The sequence below is a fragment of the Corvus brachyrhynchos genome, unplaced genomic scaffold, assembly GCF_000691975.1.
Source record: "Corvus brachyrhynchos isolate BGI_N302 unplaced genomic scaffold, ASM69197v1 scaffold279, whole genome shotgun sequence".
In the NCBI taxonomy this organism is placed as follows: domain Eukaryota; kingdom Metazoa; phylum Chordata; class Aves; order Passeriformes; family Corvidae; genus Corvus; species Corvus brachyrhynchos.
The window spans coordinates 3,807,831-3,831,323 of record NW_008246060.1 but is presented as its reverse complement, the minus strand read 5'-3'; the positions used below and the strand labels follow the sequence as shown (position 1 = coordinate 3,831,323).

At 42.4% G+C, this 23,493-nt stretch overlaps 1 protein-coding gene across 30 annotated transcripts in view; it reads right to left on the bottom strand.

The window, feature by feature from the left end:
* The window catches only part of ANK3 (ankyrin 3, node of Ranvier (ankyrin G)), a 258,366-nt gene that overhangs the window by 89,632 nt on the left and 145,241 nt on the right, over positions 1-23,493 (bottom strand). For all 30 annotated transcript variants that reach the window (XM_017746270.1, XM_017746277.1, XM_017746265.1 and 27 more), the window contains 10 exons: positions 18,805-19,002; positions 16,708-16,806; positions 14,951-15,049; positions 13,590-13,688; positions 11,553-11,750; positions 10,954-11,052; positions 10,132-10,230; positions 6,328-6,425; positions 5,783-5,882; positions 3,221-3,319 (listed from right to left, as the gene is read on the bottom strand). In XM_017746270.1, coding sequence (XP_017601759.1) covers positions 3,221-3,319; positions 5,783-5,882; positions 6,328-6,425; positions 10,132-10,230; positions 10,954-11,052; positions 11,553-11,750; positions 13,590-13,688; positions 14,951-15,049; positions 16,708-16,806; positions 18,805-19,002 — 1,188 coding nt within the window. The remainder of the gene's footprint in view (positions 1-3,220; positions 3,320-5,782; positions 5,883-6,327; positions 6,426-10,131; positions 10,231-10,953; positions 11,053-11,552; positions 11,751-13,589; positions 13,689-14,950; positions 15,050-16,707; positions 16,807-18,804; positions 19,003-23,493) is intronic.

Genomic DNA, 23,493 nt, shown 5'->3' with positions numbered 1-23,493 from the left:
TCCCCAAGAGTGTGCAGCCCTCAGAGTGTGAGCAGGGTCAGAACTCCCATGTGTCAGAACTGCAGACTCTAGATGTTTTCACAGGGAGGGTAAGTTATATATAAATGATGACTAAAGAACATGTACCAGAGGAGGAAGATGATAGTTCATTGGTCCCTACTCAAGAGTTCAATGATCTAGTGATATTAAGTTAAATGATATGAAGCGTTCTCCCCCTACTGACAGGTACTGTGCTGGAGTGACATAACCTATGCTTGCTTATCCTGGGAAAATGAGAAATATGATAAGGAGAGAAAATAAATCAATAAAACCAGTAAAAAAAGTGCTACTAAGTAGTCATCTGCAGCACAAAAACTGAGGCAAGAAAAGCACATGGATGTGAAATGGAGAGAAGAAAACAGAAGGTTAGTGGTGACACTGCTGGTAGCAGAGATCCCCAATATCATGTCACTCTGAGCTGTGCTGCTTCACTGACTTTTAAGGCATGGATGGCCAGATCTCTGCTGCTGAATGCCCAAAGGAATGAATCCAAACTGGACATGCTGGACAGGATCGTGCAAACATGCAAGCATAGCAACAGTGCCTCCGAAGCCAACTCAGCTGTTGCTTATCTTGTCCCCCAATGCCTCTGGTTTTAGAGGTAGCATGTACAGACCTTTTATTCCCATGGAACAGTTAATCCATCTAAATGGGAGAGCTTGTAACTACAGAGCTGCTGCTTTACAAGTCAATCATCTAACCTTCACCTGTATAGAACATGAGGTCAAAGTATGGCCGATCTTACAGCATAACGTTCTTCCTTCATTGTAGAAATTCAGGGTTTTGCAGTTCTTTCCTGAGGAACTCAAGGTGATCATCAGTTTATCCAGAAACTACTCCTGCTAAAACACCCAGTACTGCATTGGCACTTTTCTTGTGTCGCAGGCGGCAGCGAGCGGGTATCTGGCAGACAACCTCCACGTGGCTGACTCTGTGGAGCCTGGAGGGCTCGCTGCTGCACAAACCCAGCAGATGGGACTCTGCAGAAGCCAGTGGAAAAGCACCAAGCTCATGCCAGGGCATAAGCATAGAGCTCATTTCACTCTATTAGAATCCTGCAAGGCATGTGGGCACTCTCTTCCCAAGGAGCAGACAGTGCCCTACAGCAGGGAGGGCTAACTAGTAGGGTGGACAGGAGGACGAGCGGGTGTTCTTCCCCACAGAAGCCCACAGGATGGAAAATTTCCCCAGACAAGTGACTTCTTACACCCTAAAACAGTCCTGCTTAAATTCAACATGACTTCACCCGACTTTTGAGTCCCTGCCCTGCTTCCTAACAATTATGGAGCAGTGTCATGGAAACAAGTGTGTACTAGGAAACTGTTCTTTATTCCCACTAGTTACATATATAACTGAGGAATGAGGGTGAACAACAAGGGATTTACTTCTGACTTCTTTAAAATTATATGACTATTACTGATGGACAAGATTCATGTTGCACACAGTGAAACATGATTGTATTTCCCCCCCATTTTACCTGATGACTAGGTCAATTTTCAGCACTGCAATTAAGAAATTCAGCTCCACACAGAGGAGGCCTCTGAATGATAAACTGAAGCCCCTTTTCCACGTGTCTCTACAGAGTCACCTGCCTGCTCCCACATTGCCAGGCCTGAAGCTGATGACAGAGCTCCTGCAGCTGCACCAAGCTGTCCCTGGGACCCAGCAGACATGTCCTGCCCTGCCTGCCTCTCAGCTGTCACAGTACCTCAGATGTTCCCACCGCCCTAATGTGACTAAAAGGCCACTGCAGCCCAGAATGGGATCCTGTTTGGACCCTGGAGAGCTGGCAAAGCAAACACGTGTGTCTGCCTGCACCTGTCAGTATAAATGTCCCCTTAGACTGCTTGCTATTTGTGGGGCACACAAGAGCACTGCACAGAGGGGCAAAGGCAAGCACTCAGACAAGCTGTATGGCCTGGGAGGTGATTCAGCTCTGACCAAGTTCAAAGAACAGGTTCTGCAATGTCCTGCTACTGAAACCAAAACCAGGTAGAAACTATCTCTAGGAAGGCAACCACATTCATCTGTGGAAACTGTGCAAAGAATGAACCAGGGCAAATCTCATCTGCTACTGGGTGATCTGGCAGATAACCCTGACTGATTCATCTTTAAAATACAGGCTGAGGATATGTTACCAAAGTATAAACCTGGAGAAGCTCCTGGGATTTTAGCACAACTGTTTCAGGATAATGTTATTGAAGTCAGTAGCTGGTACAGTTGGAATTACACTGCAGAAAAATCAGATAACAATGACTTTTCCCTCTGCCACAGATTATAATCAGCTGAGCTGCAGCCAGACGTGATGATGGACTCAGCCCTTTCTGAGCTGTCAGTGTAGTATGATAATATTGCTGGACAGTCTGACACACCTGGACATTCCTGGGATGCAAGCACAGCACCTAACTCATGGCATACACCTAGCAGAGAGCTGTGAAAGCTACTACCCTGCAAAAGGGTGCAGGTCAGATTGTGAGTCTTGGTTCATTTAGCTGATTTGATCAGCTACAGTCCAAGTATTTGATCTCAACTGATTTCTTGCCCAGCTAAAGGAATGCCTCCAAGATCTAGACAATGCATGAGGAATGTAAATGTAATCGACACTGAGATCATTATCATTAAATTCTGAGCACTGTACACCATTAGGGAGCATAAAAACATTTCTGCAAAGGGTCTGTGCTTCAGGACATTGACCTTAAAAAGCAATATTGTGAAGTGGGGGGTGTCATCACTGGGGCTCTCAAAAGCCATCCCCAAGCACCTTGAAAATCCAGGTCACTTTTTCAGGAGTCCAAATATTTAGGCAAAACTATTTTTAGGCAAGTAGATTTGAAATAGACCACCACTGCATTTATGTATTTCATATTAGATAACAGTTTCCTTACTCAAAAACTAGATCAATCCCACTTACCTTCAGTGAAGCACAATAATAGGATACAATCTAAACCTATATTGATCTGAACATTTGGCAAAAAATAAGCTTACTGCTCAAAGGCTGAGCTTGACATTAAACACCCAAGTTTACATATCTTCAGTTTTCAGAATATATTCTACAGTAATTTATTACAAGGAATGTTTCTCTGCTGCAATTTCAGTTTCGCCCTGAAATCAATTACTAGTCCTGTCTAGAGGCTAATGCTCCCTGAGAGGAAATATTTTATGCTGACAGTGGTGTTGGTACCTTTGTCTGTGCATCAACAGCAGCTCCCTGGTTAACCAGAACCTCTGCTACATTGACCCTGTCCTCTTGAGCAGCCAGGTGGAGGGGCGTCAGTCCACTCTGTAAATCAGAAACAAGAAGTAACAATCTTCAGAGGAGGCACATGGACACTAAAATGCAAATTCAGGTATCAGTATGACTCTAAACACCTGACTGAATTTAAAGAAGTTACACATTCCACTTTCACTGTGTAAGGTGCTTCACAATCACATTGTTCATCTGCAGGAAAGTACAATTCAAAAGCCAGCAAGATGATGTTTCTTCAGGACAAGGGACCTTCCTCCAAGCAGTGTTACATGTGGGATAGCAAATCAGAGCACTCTAAGGAAAAGTCACATAGTCTATCTTTACCTCCTAATTCACTTCCTTATAATGAGGCAGACTTTAAAAGCAATATTGAATCACTGTTTACACTTCTGCAAGTTTTTGGGAAGTTACATTCACTCAGTTTTATCCTTACTTTTTACTCCTCTATTTGATCATTTTCAGACACAAACATGAAAGAATAAAACTGCATTTCTCTGAGATCAGGCCCATTTCTCTCTGCTCAGGGAGTATACAGACTTGATAGAGAAGGTGTACTGATAATTTTTCTTATTTAAAACTCAAGATCTAAATATCCTTAAAACCTCAGAAAACTATGCAACTTTCTGCCACATGAAAGGGGTAGAAGATAAAAGGGGTAGAAGAGGAGGCATCTGCTGAGGAGATGTTGTTAGGGATGAGAAAGAATATCCTTTACTTGCAAATTTACTTTTCCTACTGCCTTTAGCATCAAGGACAGAAGAGCAAGTAGTAGCAGTTGTCACATCAGGCAGAAACTCTTGCTAAGTTCCCTATCCTTGAACCCAAATCCACACCCACAGTGCATTCCCTACCAAAGGCAGCTCTTTTGAGAGCGTCCCACTGCACTTCACTCCAAGATGCAATCCTGATGACAGCACAGCTTAGGTGGGTCACCTTACACAAATATATATAACAGTAACCATCTCTAAATTACCAAATGGAGCCTGGGTAGTAATGGCCAAACCTTCTAAAAGGATTTAATAAGGCTCAGTATGGGGCTCTGAAGTATGCAGCTCTCAACCATTCTGTGGGTCCTGAAGAAATAAATGCTCTTTTTACTCTCATTGCAAAACTGCAAAACTCAGAAGTCAGTGTGCTTTAAACATCTGACTTCAAATGTAGAGGTGCTGTGCTCCGAGGAAATGTGCATCCCTGAGAGGGTACGAGGGGAATTACTCCCCAAAGGTGGTGTTATCAGCACAGTGAGAAACTGGAGATTACAACTGAACAGTAATGGATTGAAGGATGCTGCAGGTAATTAACCTCTGGTGGCACTGAATCAATGTGCCAAGCACTTCAATCGTGCTCCCTGTATTAGCCTCAGCAGCAGAAGGGGACAGCCAATGCAGAACATACACATGGCAGATTTCCCTGGGGGGTTACAAAGTCATCCTGCACTGCATAAGCCCACACATGATTGAGACCTGTGGGGGGAGGTAAAAAAAAATCCTATCTGCAAGAGAAGCTTTCTGAAGGAGAACCCACAAACAGTCAAACTGTAAAGTTAGACACAGGAATGCACTGCACAGCAGCCCTGTGCAGCAACACCCACTGCCTCAGAGAACACTGACTCTTCCTACCTGCTGAGAATAAGAAATATTGTCCATGAAAAAAATTTCTATTGCCTCTCTAGTCTAGGCACACAAATCCATACTAAAACTGCACTTGACAATATCAAATAGCGATGTCTAGTGGGGCATTTAAAGAATTAAGGCTGCACATTTGCTAGAAACCTTACTATAGAGTGGACTTCATAACCTATGAATTCACACATAAGCTAAAATATATCAACTTTCCATTCCTACCACCAGGAGAAATTACACCAAAAGTCACTGTGGTCGAAGGAACATACCCTGGAGAGGAAGAATCACTTATATTAAGGAATAAAATCTCAGACAATGTTGCTGTTACTATCCTATTTAAAAAGTCAGCATCCTTGAACAAGTCAGCTCTTGCCATTAGGTGGTAATATTTGTTACTATTTGCTGGTACATGTTATGTTTTTTGTTATAAAATGTGCTAAAAATGTTACAAATACAATAAAAATTACAAAAAAAGTATAGCAAATGTTACAATTACACATGTAACAACTGAAAAATGGGCAGGCATATTCCTGGAGGCTGATAAACGACAGGCGCCAGCCCCAATAGCCCCTGTGGAGAGGAAGGCATTTCCTCTCTGGGCATGTTTTGGCAGACTAGCATAAATTAATGCTGGATTAATAAATTTCACTGCAGCATGTGTTACCACCAAACCTTGGGCACTACAAAATACAGTTCATTCAGTGTGACATGGCATGCTGCTCTCTGCTAGGAGAGATGATGATGTGTGTTCACACACCTGCAGTGGCTTCCAGCACGCGCAGAATCCCAGTGGGCAAAATTTAATTGCAGGTCCCTCTCCTTCCCATCACCACGTTTTTTCACTGCCTTGGCCCCAGACAGAGGGAACACTGACCTTGTTGCTGAGGTTGACGTTAGCATTTCTGGAGAGCAGCAGTGACACCATGTCCACGTGGCCGTCCTGGGAGGCAAGGTGCACGGGGGCGATGCCCTGCCTGGTGACGGCGTTGGCGTCAGCACCGTATTCCAGCAGTGTGGTGGCAATGTCCATCTGGTTCTTCTTGGCAGCTATGTGCAGGGGTGTGTAACCATTCTGCCAACAGAAAGCACTTCATTGTGAGCTGCTCCCTGAACAAGGTGATAAATCACTTCTCTGCACCTACCCAACTCTGTGAATAATTACGCCATTAGTTCTAAAAATTCTGTCAAACACAGTCAAATACAATGTTAACAAGCAGTGTGAACTAATGTAGCCAACCTTTATGCAATCTTTTTTTTTTTTTTTTTTAAAGTACTGCTACAAAGAGGAGGATTCTGAAGTAAATTTTCAAATTTGGGAAAAAATATCTATTCAGAAGAGGACAACCTATAGCAGTAGGAGTTTGAGTTTTGTTTCATAGACATTTGCTACTTTTCCTTAAATGTGCATAAAATCTTTGCCTGGTGACGGCGTTGGCGTCAGCACCGTATTCCAGCAGTGTGGTGGCAATGTCCATCTGGTTCTTCTTGGCAGCTATGTGCAGGGGTGTGTAACCATTCTGCCAACAGAAAGCACTTCATTGTGAGCTGCTCCCTGAACAAGGTGATAAATCACTTCTCTGCACCTACCCAACTCTGTGAATAATTACGCCATTAGTTCTAAAAATTCTGTCAAACACAGTCAAATACAATGTTAACAAGCAGTGTGAACTAATGTAGCCAACCTTTATGCAATCTTTTTTTTTTTTTTTTTTGAAAGTACTGCTACAAAGAGGAGGATTCTGAAGTAAATTTTCAAATTTGGGAAAAAATATCTATTCAGAAGAGGACAACCTATAGCAGTAGGAGTTTGAGTTTTGTTTCATAGACATTTGCTACTTTTCCTTAAATGTGCATAAAATCTTTAACAAACTGAAGAGCAGGATGTGTGTTCGTAACTCAGAACAGCTGTTATTGTTTGGGTTTGTCCCATTTCCCAGTGTGAATGAAAGCATTATGTACATGAAATATGGCCTTTCTTGCAGCATTGACCCTAAACCTTACTGACAGGCTGTTTTTTTCAGATCAAGGGAAACCTAAAGCATATAACTTTGGAGCCATGCATTCCTTATCTTTTTATTCCTTCCAGTATGTGTACCCACGGAACCCACTACTAACAATAAAAATGCAGTATCTATTGCATGATACAGTTTTGTAATTCTGAAAAAAGATAGATAGGCAGAAAATAGATAAACAGATATGAAGAATAACTGATCAGCACGCAAACACCAAAACTCTGATGGAGGTATGACCAGCTTTTGGTACAGATTGCAATGACTGTTTAATCAAGAACTTCCGGTCTTTTGGAAATGTATCAGCCCTCACTTTCAAGCAAATGACAAACACATTTGCATGTGACTAAGGGACAAGGTCAGGGGGGCTGAGGACCAAGCTTTATAAACCATTTTGTATTTTTGTATGGTATCTTAAATAGCATTTGCATCTCAGGTTACCCAGCCCAATAAAATCTACCTGAAGGCACAAAGCATTCACCTGGCTGGGCTCCTCCCTGCACCCACAGGGCAGCAGGGCTGGACTAAACAGGAAGGGAGGTCACAAGAGATGCAGTGCAGGTATGAGCAAGGAATAAATACATGGGGGCTCACAAATGACTACAAGAGAGCTTTAATAGGAACCTGGCAGCAAGAGATGCACAGCACTAGTTTCATGTGGAACAGGTTCTGTAATCTTCAAAATTCACTTCAGGTTCAGTTCAGACTATGGATACTAAGATATCTGAAAATGACACTCAGGAAACACAGTGCCACTATCAAGAAAGGAAGCACATGGCCACTGAATTTTCACTTTGAAGATAAAGTGCTTCAGGAAAAACATCACACTATCCTCTCCCTTAGACTTCCTGCATGAGACTGTCATGTAAAACAACCATTGCCACACGAGCACCTAATAAATCCTAAATACTCCATGCTAAATCCTGCTAAAACATGTCCTTAAGATGGAGCTCATATTACATTATGTAAAATAACAGATGCAGTTTCCAAGCCTTTTCCTCAGAAATGGCATATAGTGCTGTCAGGGGAATGGACAGCAGCAGGTTGCCAAGAGAAGGCAAAAAGAGATCTGAAAAATAAAAGCTGAAATTCAGCTCCGTCCCAGTCTGCATCTTCTCCTCATAAGGGCAGCACTCTGTCACTATGCATAGATGGAGAAAGGAACAAAGAAGTTTAGAAGGAAGGGTATTGGTTTGTTCTGGTTGCCAGGGAAGAGTGGAAAAAGGGAAAATGAATGGTTAAAAGACGAAGGGACAGAGGAAAACTAAGGCTTTGGGGATGGTGTGGCAAGGAAGAAAGGCACTGTAAAGTGCATGCCAAATTCAAATTCGGGATAAGCTGCATGTGAAATTAGGCACAAGCCTAATTTTTGCCTATGAAAGAGAAGAATGGTTCATGAGAGTAACTGTACCACAGCACCGTACTCTGACATTTCCCATACCCTGTTATTTATCACTCTTCAAGGCAAATTTTGCTGGGCTTGGCTAATGAGCCACTCTTGAGACCAGAGGTAAAGACAGTGGTGTCACGGGAAAGGCAACTAGAAACTAACTGTGGAGCCAGTGATGAGATATGACATAGCACATTTATTTACTGGACCCCATTTACAAAAAAAATGGGAAATCATCTGCTGTTACCAACATCATCTTTCGGACGAGTGCACAGTGGGTGCCCGCAGCAACAAACACATTACAGTTAATTTTATTTAGTATTGATGCTCTGCTCGGCGCTGCCATGGCTCACTTGCAGCAGGGCACTAACAAATGCTTTCTTCTAGGCACACTTACAGCTGGCACTTGGAGGCCTGAAGTGGCAGCTGCAGCACTGTTCTGTTACAGATGGGAATGCTAAGGTGACCTGACACATGAGTTTGTGCAATGCTGTACCACAGTCTATAGGGCTGCCACCTTGGTTTGGACTTCCCAAGCCCCTGGCAGGGGCTGCTGCAATCCCTGCCCCTGCAGAATGCACAGCTCCCACTGGCAGCTTCTTTCAGTGAAAACTGGGTCAGCGCCTTCTCATCCTCTTCAGAAGGCCCTTTCTTCCCCCCAGTGGCATTCGAGAGTGCTGTGCTGCAGTAGTGAAAGACCAGAGATCACTCCAGCTCCTCCCCTGGGGCACTGCTCCGGCAGATTGCCGCTATCGACAGTATTGACTTTAAACTGCCCCGTTGCTGCTGGCAGTCCATGTTTATTTAACTCCCCCCTCCCTGCACTACAAACTCCGGGACCTACCACGCGTGGCACACTCCATCCTCTCCTTCAGCCATGCAGAAGGCCTCCAGTGCTATGGCTGCACTCAGCCATGTGTGAGAGGAAGGCAATCAAGGAGCACTGTCCATCTAGCTGCTGGCTTTTCCACTAGCTCTCCTTTCTCCACAGGGTTTCTGTTTTGCAGTGATTTAAGGAAATTATCTGGGTTGCTTCAGATGAGGTCTTTACACTGCACTTAACCTGCTTTAACCTACATACGTTTCCATCCTGCTTTACCTAGTGTTGCTGTTCAAATATCGATTATACTTTGATTGATTATAGTATTTATCCATGCCATACTTAACACTGGGACCCACAAAAGAAATAGACAGTTTAAGCTTCTCAAAATTCTTTTTGTTCTGTGCACTACTAGAATAAATTTACATATTTATTCTTTCATCCTCTGAAACCTTACCCTAGGTATTGTCTTGCCTACAGTAAATTACAATCAAAGCAGGGCTGTGACTAGTTTCATTTCTTTCCAGTCCATTTACGCTGGGGTAGAAGTATTGTGAAGCACGTGAATAATTACATACGTTGTGCTGAGAAACTTATCTCACCTCAGATGTCATCCTGTGGCACAATACAGGAGAAATACCCCTGTATAGCAGGGCTTTAAACCCAAGCTTGCCCTGCACAGATCTTAAGATGCAATGATACAAACTTGGCTGGCTTGGAGAAGTTACTGAAGAGACTGGACTGATGAAAGCAAGGCCCAGTATTTTCTGAGACTGAAACTGGTGATTTAAAGTGTTTCTGCATCTTTATTTGCTTTTTTTAGTGCTCTTTTATTCACCTGCAGAATTATTCTAGCAGCTTTATGTGGATGTGAGACATTAACAAGATCACTGAGCCTCCTGTAACCACAAACATACACAGCCTAGAAAGAACAGGGGTAGACAGGGAATAAAGTGACATAAAAAGCCTGGGTATTGCTCCCCCAGAGTGGCCAGTACTTGTACCTTGGCAGAGGCGTGAGGTGAAGCTCCCTGGTCCAACAGGAGGAGGGCCACTTTTTGATTATCGTAGTGTGCAGCTACATGCAGTGGTGTTAAACCGCTCTAAAAACACATGCAGAACAAACAAGTGCTGTTACAGAGCCTCTCCAGGGGAAACTCAGGAGTTTGGAAAATTTCAGTAGATAAGGTGAAAAAACACATTAGTTACTCATTCGTGTATCCAGAGTCTTCGGGAACTTTTAGAATCAAAAAATAAAACAGAAATCTGGAAACCCTTCCTGAGCTGAGAAAGCCCCATTCACTTTTCCCAGGGAAGATGAACAGAGAAGCACAGATCTGTGCTGCCCCTGGGGTAAGGAGGTCACACCCTTGGCAATGTTTTCCTTTTACTGCAGTGGATAAGTAAACTGCCCCTTGGATCTGTAAAAATCCAAGCTGGGCTGGTTTAAAAAGTTTGAGGTCCTGTTGACCTTTGCCCCCTGTCATGAGACCTGGGGAGGCAGAGCCAGCTGCCCAAATACTCTGATAAGGACTGTAAATAGTCTGTGTAGAACACAGGGGAATGGTTTGTCTCCATTCCCCTGGACACGAACACAGAGCACATCATTTTGTTGTCAATTAATGACAATAAAAGTCACTTTCGCCGAGAGCTTGCTGGCTCTTGGCAGCCCCAGCCAAGGGACTGGAATATGACATGAAACCAATTCCAGCTAAATCCAGGCTGTGGATACTAGTGTGATTGTAAGTAGGTAGGAGAATATTATTAAAATATTATCTGGTTCTAGATATTTGCTGTGCAAGTGGCAGAGGCTGCTTCTGTCCTACCTTTCCAGAAGCATCAGGAGATGCATTCTTCTGAAGCAGGAGATTGGCTACCTCGATTTTGCCATACTTTGCAGCCACATGTAGCGGAGTAAATCCTTTCTGTAAGAGAAAGCAGTTATATAGCAGCCCTGGGCACTCTTCTCAGGGTAAGGTTTGCCTCTGATCTGCAGGGATGCAGCTGTTTCCATCTGTCCCCTTATGCAGTCCTGAGTACAGGCAGCAAGTCTGCAGATTCCCACCTGCCCTGTGGGGTCTGGAGGCTCTTCCCTGGCAGGGCAAAGCACTGCCGACGTTAAACAGAGGAAGAGTCGGTTCCTTTCTTCACACTACCAAAGACCCAAGGGCAAGCTTATCAACACCCGCCCGGAATTTCTGCCCTGCATTCCTCTCATTCCAAGAAGATTCATGTCTGATCACTGGGATGCATTACACATCAGGTCCTGAGGTACAGGCATGAAGCTTTGTACCCTTTTGATAAAATGTAGCTCACCCTTACACTGTTTGTATGTGTATATGACTCTTGCAGTATTTAATTCACAAGCGGCCCTCGATGCAGGTATGTTTTATGATTCGAGCTGTCACTCCTGCAGCTTGCTCACCTTGGTGATGATAGACAGAGATGCACCATGATCCAAAAGAACAGATGCTACATCCTCATGCCCTTCCCGAGCAGAAAGGTGCAGGGGTGTGTAGCCTGATGTGGTGGCTGCGTTGGGAGAGGCTCCCTGCTGCAGCAGCTGCTGCACGATGTCTGCTTTCCCCAGGCGGGCAGAAATGTGCAGCGGCGTTTGGTCATCCTGAGCACAGAGGGAACAACACAGGCCTGCATGAGAAAACTGCACCTCACACTGGGACACAAAATATTCACCCACGTTCTGTCACTTTTCAACACTGCACATGAGTGTTAATTCTACTGAGGTCTTACCTAGTGAATGTGGCACACTGGCTTTCTCTTTCTCAGATAATAAAAATACCTTGTGCTTTGTTACTGCAATCACAAAATATTCCAGACAGGGACATAATCCATAGAAGTTTATAAATTTATCTGTTTTATTTCTTACTTGGATTTGCCTCACTTTGCTTTGCAGACCTTTCTTAAAACAGAGCCAATGCATAGTTCTGGTCCTCACATCTTGATCTCTTTTCTGTTTCACAGCAACATTTAATAGCTCAATCAATTATTGCCATATTTTTTGTGCTTTTTTAACTGGTGAATGATTTGCTTGGTATTTTGCAGGTAATTTTTCCACAGATGTAACTGATGACAGAGCATGGTGTGGAAATCAATTGCTGCCTTCTCACTTGGTTTTGTATTTTTGTCCTCCCCACTCTCTGTTGTACAATCTCTGGATCAAACACACCATTTTTCCTGCTGAATTTCCTACCTTTTGAGCACTGCTACCCCATGTCCTTCAGTTCTGGGCTGCTCTCTGCCAGGGAGACTTCTGCCCATGCCCACCCTGCGCAAGTGACTTTACACCTCTGGGACTTAGGATGGGAGAGAGCCAGGAGATGAATGCTGCTCCTCTGCAGGGCAACTCTTCTCTCACTGGGGGAGAATCTTTGTGGTTCTTAAATGATTCCAGTTTGTGCTTGTTTCCCACAAATTTCTCACAGCTGATGTTAGCACTGGTGTATAATCTACTGCTTGCTTTTAGTTGTTATTTATGATAACAAATTGATCACAGGCAACGGCAGTTTGCACAAATTAAATCATTCTGTGAATTTACTCAGAAAATATTTGCATGACTGTGCTTCTGAGCATGAGCTGTTCACTTTCAAGGCTGTCTTTGGAGATTTACAAACCCCATGAATCAGTTCTATTGTCAGGCTCCTTGCAGATATAAATTGTATCAGCTATAAATATTTAGTCAGAGTTCCTTATAAGTAGATAATCTTACCAGCAAACTTATTTGTGACCCAATTCACAGATAATTTCACCATGAAAGAAAGGTTTGTTTTTTTAATTATATCCATTTTATCACCATTTGGGGGAAAAAAGTATTTCCTGAGTTTACCTATTAAGACTGCTATTTATTGCACCCATTTATCTCCTTGACCCGCCTGTTTCCTGGAACTCTTTGATTTCCATAGTTTTGTGTGTTCCTTCATGCCTCTAGATCATTTCTTTTTCATCCACCCTCACCATCCTCAACTGCAATTGTTTCTATAGGATCTGTTCCTTCTTTCCAGTCCTCTGTCACATCTCCTCACTGTGCCTCCTTCCTTTAGGTGGTGTTCTTTAGAAGTCTAACTATTTTTGAATGCATGCAGGCTGTTGCTTTAGGGACATGACAGGAGACACCAGAAGCCTAGGGTTTCCAGTTCTGCTGAAATAAAAGCAGATTTGGGGAATTCCTCTGCCTCCTTAAGTCCCACTTCAAAACAGAACTCTTCAAACACATGATAACTTATATTAAAAACTGGGATGGTATCAGCCTGACATCTCCTGCCTTCTCTCCAGATCACTCGTAGCTGCAGTGAGAGGGTCCATAACAAAATATCAGCGGGCATCACACAAAGGACCTTGGCTTCACCTCTTTCTCATCCTGAACAACACACTCAAGATGAATGTGAGTCCTTGCTTTGTCCAGTACAGATCATCCAGGTTTGGTGCACCTGGGCCATGTCCTCACCTTGGCTTTGGCCTCCACCTGGGCTCCGTTTTGTACCAGGTACCGGACAACCTCTGTCTGGCCAGCTCTGGCTGCCATGTGCAGCGCTGTCTCTCCTCTCTGCACGCAGCAGCAAAAACACAACAGAATTAAAAACACACTGCAGGAAGAGCAAACATCAGCGTGTTTCATAAACACAGGAATACCAGCAACCCAGCTCAGAATGATCCCCACTAGAAAACTCTGCTGTACTTGTCTGTAAGATGTAAGATTAAATCAATATTTGACCTGTCACTGTGTGCTGCACAGCAATTTATTGCAGGGTCAGTTTCCCAACACAGTAGTGCCTTTGTGACTGTTTTTTGCTGAAAAATGACAATGCAATTTTTATATTACTAGCATTTTACTAACAATGTTAAAAATTATTTCCATTTAAATAGAACTGAATTCAGTAAAAAATGTATTTCAAATTTTGTATACCCAGGCACACATACATTTGTCTTTCCTCCTGTTATGCCTTATGCCCCTACTATCATTTGTTATCTGACAAGCACTGAGGTGACTGAACAAGAAGGGAAAAAACAAAATCATTACTGAGTACATTCATCTAAAGCTTCATGGACTCAATGAAAGACAAATCCAAGGAAATCAGAACAGTTCAGGAGGGAAAGTGGTTTCTACATTTTTGGGTTTTGGTATGTCTTTAGGTATAAACATCTGCTAATTAAAAATTAGCATTTTTATGTAATTTAATAGAATTAGCAGGTGAAGACTTAAACAAAATATTGTCTTCTAGCTGCACTTGTGTATGGAAGGTGAAAGGGAGATTTTGAGGCCAAACTGTTAAAGAGGATCAACAAGCTTCTGCTTCCCTTCCATTTCCCAACTTTCAAATATCCAACCAACAATGTGTTCAGTTTTTACACATGCCCTGGGAGCCTTGGGGCACGCAGCACACAGCCAGCAGAAGAGTGTGCTGGGATGGCTGGATGGACACAGGCAATATGTCCCCACAGTCTGCTGCAATCTGTTGAATTTTCCTTAAATGGCAGACCCCCGGGGTCTTGGGAAAAGCATGCTCCACAGTCAAGCACAGTCAAAAACTTCATATGAGAAGCTGCAGTATGCTCTCATTCTTCACTTCAGAAAATCAAGAGATTAGAGCCTGCTTAGGGTCAGCCCCTTTGGAAATTTCTTCAGCCTGCCAAGCATCTCCCAAGTAGGAGTCAGCAGGCTGCACTTTCCCATGACTCCAGCATGAGCCACAGGTGCTGTGGAGGTGGATGGTGGACAAAGGAATTAGGTGCTTGATCCCACTACTGCTCCCAGACATTATCAGGCATTCCCAGTCCTGCCCTGCTGGAAGGAAACCTGTGACTCACCACATTGGTAGTGTTGGGCGATGCTCCATGATGCATTAGCTGCGATACAATATTTACATGTCCCATGAAGGCAGCAACATGGATTGGAGTTAGGCCCGACTGAAAAACAGACCGAAGTAAAATTTAAACTTTCACATTCCTTTACAAGACTGCCATGAGGAAAACATAAATTATTCTAAAGCAAATCAATCCAGGTGCTTGCTCTTCTGAGAGGGTTTTATCTTCTCAAAACCATATACATGTGCTTAAACAAAAGGGCACACAGAATTGGAAACACCTGTAAGTGTGGTTCATGAGCAAACATATGAACCTTCTAGGAATTCAGTAGTTCTTCATCAACAATCAACCATAGCTAAGCAAGATTAAGATCAGGCATTTGCTAAATACCATCTTGAAACAGAAAAAAAAGAAAGGTAGAAGCATTCCTGGCACAAAGGTAAGGCTTTCTGAAACATTCAGCTTGTGCAAAAAAGATCATCATGAATCTGCACGACTGCCCTTACACAGGATATGAAAGCCCAGGTGGAGAGAAAGAGAGGGAGGGAGAAGGAGAGGGGGGGAAAAGGGAGCAGTCTTTCAGCAGGGTGTGACCTCAAGGATTTTGCTTTAAAAATCCCATCAGTAGTTAATATTTCCCCACGTAGAATCACCCTAAAGCCTCTTCACAGCTGCTTCTGCACAGCTGTACCAACAGTCAGCCAGAGGCTTCAGAAGGGCGTTTTGCTACCAAGAGAAGGAGAAAGCCCAGTGGATCTCTGGAAATCCCCACAATTTAGGCAGCTTCCCCACAGATATATACAAGTCCCAGAGGGTAGAAGTGAGGAAAACTCTTTCTTTCCTTTCTCATGCAAAACAGCAAACATGAGCAGGAAGGCAGAATAACTGTCTGAGTGTGTTATTTCTTTTACCTGTTTCCAACAATTTAGTAAATGCTTTTAAAAGTTTTTAAAAGCCAGTCTGGAGCTACATGAACTGTAGCCAGGGCAGACTCTTCTCCCTCAAGCAAGCCAGGAAGGGATCTGTATGGTTTGCTGCTGAATAATTAGCACAACCCTCCACATATTAAATCAAACTCTCTTTTTGTGGAGATGAACTACTCCCCATTGCACCTAGTTTGATCCATGGAACTCCCTATCATTGTCTAACATGGCTCATTCCACAGTGGTCACACATTCATATATGTGATCTCTCCTCCTCTCCTAACTTGGTACAATATACATACATCTAGATAAAAATTCCCATGGGTACTCAGTTAATCTCTGAATTGTGCCAAGAACTGGGTGCAGACTATCTCATGCTGACTGAAGTGACAGTGCATTGACTTCTGTCTAGCTGATCTGTGATGTCCCATGATGGTGGGCAAATATAACCTCTCTGTGGAAAGCCAAAACAAGGTCTGAATTAAACCCCCTTTTACAACAGGACTTGAGCGAAGCATAGTCTTCACCTCGATGTCTGTAACAGAGCAAATTTCATCCTCAGTGCTTTAAATTACAGAAAATGGTAGATTTTAGAAAAATTTTTATGTTACATTTCTCTTGTTTTTCTCACTGTAATCCCAACAGGTATCAGTTGTTTGTGGTTCATTAGGGTAACTGACTTCATTGTTCTGTTTTATTATCTCGTAATACCTAGTTGAAAATAACTGTTGACTCGACTGGTCCATGCTCTTTCAGAAATATTCCAAGATTAATCAATACAGTTACAATGAAATTTGTAGGAAAAGCAAAGACAAGCATGGGAAGACCACTTCTTACCTCAGTTACAGCTTGAATTGATGCACCGTGCTTTAGAAGAAGTTCCATTACTTTTATTCTGTTCTTCTTGCAGGCAATGTGAAGAGGTGTGAAACCATTCTGGAAATGAGAAAGAACACACATTTTGATGCCTCATGTGTCATTAAAAAATAGAATTGGGTATGGAACTCACAGAAAAGATTTTTCAATTTTAACAAAACACCTCCCAAATTTGTTTTGGCTTTACTAAATTTTTCATGTAAAAGAAAGAAAAGATTTCTAGAAAGGTAACGACATATTTCATATATCCAGTTTTAATTATGAAATATATTGCTCGCTCCACTAATTAATTTATTTTAAAAATTCTCAATTCACGCAAAACTATCAAACCCTTCATTTTTGCTTGCTATATTCACTTTTATCTAGGTGGGGTTTTCTACTGGAGGTTTTGGGGAATCTGGGGTGGAGGTTTTTTGGTTGGTTTTTTTTTGACCTTTTAGAACTGCTGGTAAGAAAAGCACTTTTACCTTTTACGAGCTCTGAAATTTACATCTTCTAAACTATTTTTACTACTTGTTGTTTCTTTTTTCATTCATTACCTGTCAGCTTACTGCAACTACAAGTATTTCACCCCTTCCTTTAAAAAGAATGTGTGCAATGGAGTGAACATTAGAACTACCATCTTATTTAGTGCGAGATGATGGCACAGAAAACAAGTAAATCAGGAAAATAAGCTGTCCAGAGCATCCACAATTGGTACAGTAACATCAGAGCACTGAATGTTGATGCTGCTCTGTACAAAAAAGCCTTTGCAGAACATTCTGAAAACAACTGGCACAGGTGGTCCCTCAGACCTGATCAAAATTATCTTTTTTTACCCGCCCTATAGTAAAGAATATAGTGTGTTTTCACAATGTGAGCTCCATGCCATTGTCTGTTCCAGTGTAGCAGCTCTCACCCCTCTCCTTGGCAGAGGACAATGTCCAGGGTGAGCTCCAGTGTGTTTTAGGGAAGAGAGAGCTCCAGTTCCAGATGCTGGAACATTTCTTCTACTTAACCACCCAGAGTGGGGACTGGGGCAGGATAAAAGGAAGCACTACAAGATTTAGGCGGGAAAGGCATTTATTGCTGGGTTACCAGACCAGTGAGAGGCCACTGCCAGCAACTCTAACAAGCTAAACCTGGTGATGATTTGATTATTTCAGAAGGTAAAAGTAGATATTACAGGCCTAAAAGCCTCCCCACTCACCAGTTATACTGAACAAAACCCATATATCATAAAAGCTTGACCACAGACACCTGAATACAGGTGGATCTGACAAAAAAACAGAGGGGCTGAGAGAAGCAAATGTGTGGAGCCTGTACTGTTTTCAAGAGAGCCAATCCCACCTGGCTTGTGAGGGTTTCAGAAGCTCATACAACATTTCAGGAGTTAAATGAGTTAGCATCAGGCTGTGAAACCAATCAGCCCAATTCATGTCAGAATGTAAATTCGTTTGGAACAGTTATTGAAGAACAAATCAAAGAGACATTTTAAATAGAATGGACTGCGATTGCAATTTGAACAAAAGGCATTAATGTATTCTGTTTGTATGCAGTTTAACTGCACTGATGTATTTTGCTGCTGAAGTTGTTTCTAAAGTAGAAAGGCATATGACTCCATTGACATAAAATACCACAAATACTCATTATGTAACTCATTCCTACCTTTTACTGTTTCACATCATTGAGAACTTACAAAAATTCCCTCAGTTTTAAACGTTATTTTCTCTGTACAAACACTTGGAAAATAAGGATTCTCTCCATGCCAAAAACTACAGCAGTTACGTCTGCAGCTGTTTCATCTATTCATAATCATAAAAAGTTACCAGGAGGCAAAAGTGCTCTAGTTACACTAGAAATTCATAAATCACTGCTGACTGTCTGCAAGCAAAGGCCTGATCTTACAGCATGATACGTTATTAACACTTTGAACTTCGAGCGCTTGTTCTTGGGCTGTGGCAATAACAGCACATCCTCACTGTCAGCCATCAGCGGGCAGAAAATAACTCCCCAGTAAGTCTCAGCACAACTTTGCAGGAAGGTTTAGCTGTGAGCAGAGCCCTGCTGTGTACTCACCAGTGCTTTGGCATTAGGATTAGCTTTCTTGTCCAAGAGAACCTTGGCGACTTTGTAGTGGCCGCAGTGGGCAGCGACATGCAGCGCAGTCAGGTAGTCATTGGTGACATCGTCTACAGGCACATTGTGCTGAATCAGGAGCTGAACACAGTTTAGATGATCCCCTTGTGTTGCCATGTGCAACGGAGACAAACCATTCTGCCAACAGAGAGACCCAGCATGGATGGGTTAGAGGATGCTCAGAGAAGGGAAACTCCTCCGCCTTGTTCTTGGAGTGTTTGTTGTATGAAGAATTTTACGAGCCCAGAGAGCACCCAAAATAAACTTAACATGTTTGGTGTAAGCATGGGGGTTCTTACTACAGAATTTGGAGCTTGTCTGGTTAGTGTTTGTAGGCAGCCCCACACTGAAAAACTGACAAAACATACCAGCAGTGCTCTAAATGTAGCTTCTTTCAGCCAGTATGGTTCAGACAAGCTGCTCAATTTACATGAATTATGTGAGGAACAGCACTTTGTGACTGTTAACACCCCAGCCAGGGAATTTGCTGGTTTTTAAAGCTGCATTAAACTCACCACTCTAATGTGGCCTGTATACACCAGCCATGACAGCACAGGCCAGAGCATCACTCAGTGAACACTGCAGCCTTCCTTCACCCCTCCACTCGTGTTCTCCTGAATTTGGGTTGTACGCATGCTTACAGCACATTACACAGCTCTGGAGACAACTCTTCCCAGTCCACATTGGTAAAACACCCAAAGTTTCAACTGGGCTAAAAATCTCTGAATAAAACCTCCATGCTGTGACCTACCAGCAATAGTGGTAAAGCTGTTCCACCAGACAAACACCTGAGAGACATTCATGCACTAGTGAATTGTTTCTTGCAGTGTTTAAAATAGTGAACAAGCTGCCAAAATATATTATATTTCCAGAGTAAAACCCTGAGAGAAAATTCTCAAAAATTGAAAGGACTGACACTATTTCATGATGAAAGATTAAACAAGTACACCAGAATGAAAGAGATTTTGTTAGCAGTGGTACATAGCTCCTTCTTCCAATTGTAGTTTTTTTTTTCCCCACTCGATTCTTCTAATGCCAAAATTAGTTTTGAGTGCAGAAGCTATTCTTGTAGCAGCACACAACAGTTTATAAGCTGTAAGTGACTGCCAGTGGACTGGGTCTGCATGGTGAGACACAAACCTTTGCTCACAGACGCAGTGCCCTCATGTGACCGCAGCCAGCAAGACCAGCCGAGACCTCGGGGTCTCTGAAACAGACCCTTCCCTCACCCTTCCCGGGCCATGAGGTAACAGGAGTAACAACCATTTGAAATAAAGGTGGAAATACACAGTGAAATGATGTTTTCAGTCGAGACGGAAGCAGGATGGTGAAAGCAAACAGGCGCATCCTGTCAGAACTGGAGAGCAGTTTACATGCAGTGCTGAGACACAGATATTCTTGGACACAGTAATATCCTTCAAGTAAGATTATCTCATGGGCATCTCACTTGTGATTTATGTTGGCTTGGATAAGCCTCTCTCCCATTCCCAAAGGCTACTACAGCAATTATCTGCATGGAAGCTTGATAGTGGCAAGGCATTTTCAATGTTTTCACTGTCTTCTAGCGTAGTTAACAGTAGAACAAAAAAAAGATTAATTTCCCTTGGTCACTAAGCCCTTCTGGTAACAGCCTATAACTGATGATGCTTTTTAGGTGAGAGTAAAAAAATCATGAAACTTTAAACACCATTCTGCTCCATTTTTATAAGAAAGATCCTTCAGGTGAAAAGTGTCATTCTTCACAGTAACAGCCAATAAACCATGCTTATTAATGAAGTAAGAGATTGAGGAGTTGATATGGGACTCCCTTACAGGAGAGAAGAGACTTGTACCAAAATGACTGACATTGATGGGAAAAAAAGGAAGAAACAGAGCAGCTCGATGCCCATTTGAAAAATCGGCAAAACACTTGATAAAAATCTGTCATGGACAAGAGAAGAGCAGCAGCTAGCCAGACTTCACACAGAAGAGCAGGAGACAAGACTGGATGCTAAAGAAGTTGATGAAGACAAAAAATAATTGGAAAATTTTCTTTTGTTATACATTAACCAGGCTTAATTCTGTTGCAGCAGAAGCTAGTCTATAATCCTACACAAGTCAGTTAATATTTCAATGCCACATTGAAAATAAAAATACTACATGTAAGAGTGTTCTCCAGGCCCATGTCCTTCTTGTGAGAGACAACCCAACAATGACCCTCAGAAGTGATCTGGTACTTTAGGATGGAGCCATTTTATAAATACTCTTACATTTCTTTTTTTTTAAAGACTGCCAAGAAAATAATAAAAGGGAACGAAGTTCAAGATTAATCAAAGATATTGACAGTCACACCATACCTTAAAACAACCAAATAAAAAAAAAACCAAAACAAAACAGGACCATAGAGATGAAAAAAGTATCAACTGTCTGACTAGGCAAACATAAAATTACAGAGCTTATTTTGTAGCTGTGTCAAAGAACTTTAATCAGGGAAAGTACCACTAACCCTGGGGAAAGAAAAAAAAAAAGAAAAAAGACAAAGAGAAGTCTGGAAAAACAGTAATTAAAAAGAGAACTTATTGACAAAGATTTAATTTTTTACATAGAAAATCATTGGCATATTCAGGACTAGAACTCCCTTTTCATTTTGCCTGTAGAAACCTCCACATAATCCATTAGGTCACTGCCTTGCCTGAAAGCAAATCTAAGGTTCTTCCCGTGCAAAAAAAGGTCAGCACTACACTAAACCATCTCTAGCAGGAAGCTGCTATCAAACTGCAGCCTGGTTATTATTCTGAAAGAGTTTTACATAACATGAGAAAAGTTTGTGAAGTTCAAACTCTTTCAAAGATGTGTCCTATTTCCAATAATATATGACTTAATTTGAAGAGAATGGAGCCACTTATTTTTGCAGAGGACAGTACTGCAGTTTAGTTCCAAATGAATGAATTCATTTATGCCATTCAGAGGTATGGCTACTCCCTAGCTTACCTTCTGAAAATGGTAGAATTAACACATCAGAAGGAAATGCAGGAACCTCTGCACTTTCTTCTGTTCACTTTCTAACATGTAATAGCTTTCTCTCTTCCAGAAGAGGCTCCTATTTTGCAAAAGTTAGTTGTATAAGCCTCTGTGGATCAACATCCAGCCTGTCTTTCAGCCTTAGGCAATTTCAAACCCACTACCCCATGTAATCTGCCTGATTTTGTCTAGTGAACTCTGGGCCAGGCTGTGTGAGTCTGCTCAGGCAGAGCAACAAATTCAAAACCTACACTTCTTGAACAGCAGATTAAGTTTAGGGGTAAGACCTGAAAATGTAACAACCACGGAACAAAGAAATGTAGTTCCTTAGGAGAGGTTTTCATATACGATGGTGGAAATGAAAGAAATAGGGTGCATGTTTATGTGGGTGTTTTTTGGTTTGGTTTGTTGTTGCTGTGGGGTTTTTTGTTTTGCTGGGGTTTTTGTGGTGGTTTGGGGTTTTTTCCCTTTAAGTAATAAAAAGAGCTATCTGAGAGGGTAGAAGAGCCTTTCTCCCTGGAGTATGAACTCTAGGCTCCAAGAATAGGAGATGTGGCCCAAGGGGTTCCCAGACAGCCCCTTGTGGTTCTACCCTGCTCATGGATTTTGCAAGCCAGGGCTGTGGGAGTCCATGGAAATTCCACATGCAGAGGATGGGTGAAAACTGTCTGTCAGATTACCCATGACAGCTCTTGCCAGTGACGCACTGAGCAGAGGAAAACTGGTGCCAACCTCTCCAAACAAATGCTAAATATACTCCAGTAAAGGGGAAAAAAAAGAGGGAGGAGAAAAGCAGAATATAGAAGGGTGTTGAGACAGAACAGGACAGGATGACAGAGAGAGAAAAGAAATAACAACGGAACAGAAATGCTGCTGAAACACATTGGTTACAGACTAAGAAAAAAAAACCAAACATGTAGTGGAAGGTTATCTTTGGAAAGAACCTCAACAAACTGCACAGCCCAAATGTCATCCCTGAATGGGATAGTAATGGATTGCAGTGGTGCAAAGCAGGCTGCTGCTCTGAGATTGGAAATCAGCAGTAACAGCCCAGCAGAGACCACCGCCAGGAGAGTTCTGGCAAATGCTTCCTTTAATGCCAGCCCTTGGGTTTAAAGCAATCTGTGCACCCTGGTGCAGGTGATTTCAAATTCCCAGGAAGAATTTTGCGTGATAAACTGTAGAGAGATAGAAAGCGGAGAAACTGGTAATCAGGCTAAGTCCTTAGGAAATACGAGCTGTCTCTGCAAAGGGACACTGCTCTATTTTTATCTCTTGCCTCTTCTTGAGCCTTAGGGTAAATTGGTACAAGCTGAAGATTTATTGTAATCACCTTGTATTTATTCCAGGATAGACAGAGAGATCTTCAGCTACTGAAATTCTGAGGGATAGGGTTACCACACAAGCCTTTTTGGTTGGCACAGAAATCTTTTCTCGTGTTATCTCGATTTAACACATTTTACATACGCAGACGTGTGCTACATACGGCATTCACTTGGGAGAGCTCCCACACAGTTACTTTAAATAACTAAGAAATAGGAAAGTTATTGCCAAACCCTTAAACATATGAGACATACAGAATTACATTAGGTGAAAGAAAATAAAAAGGACAAGGATTATCTCAGCAGG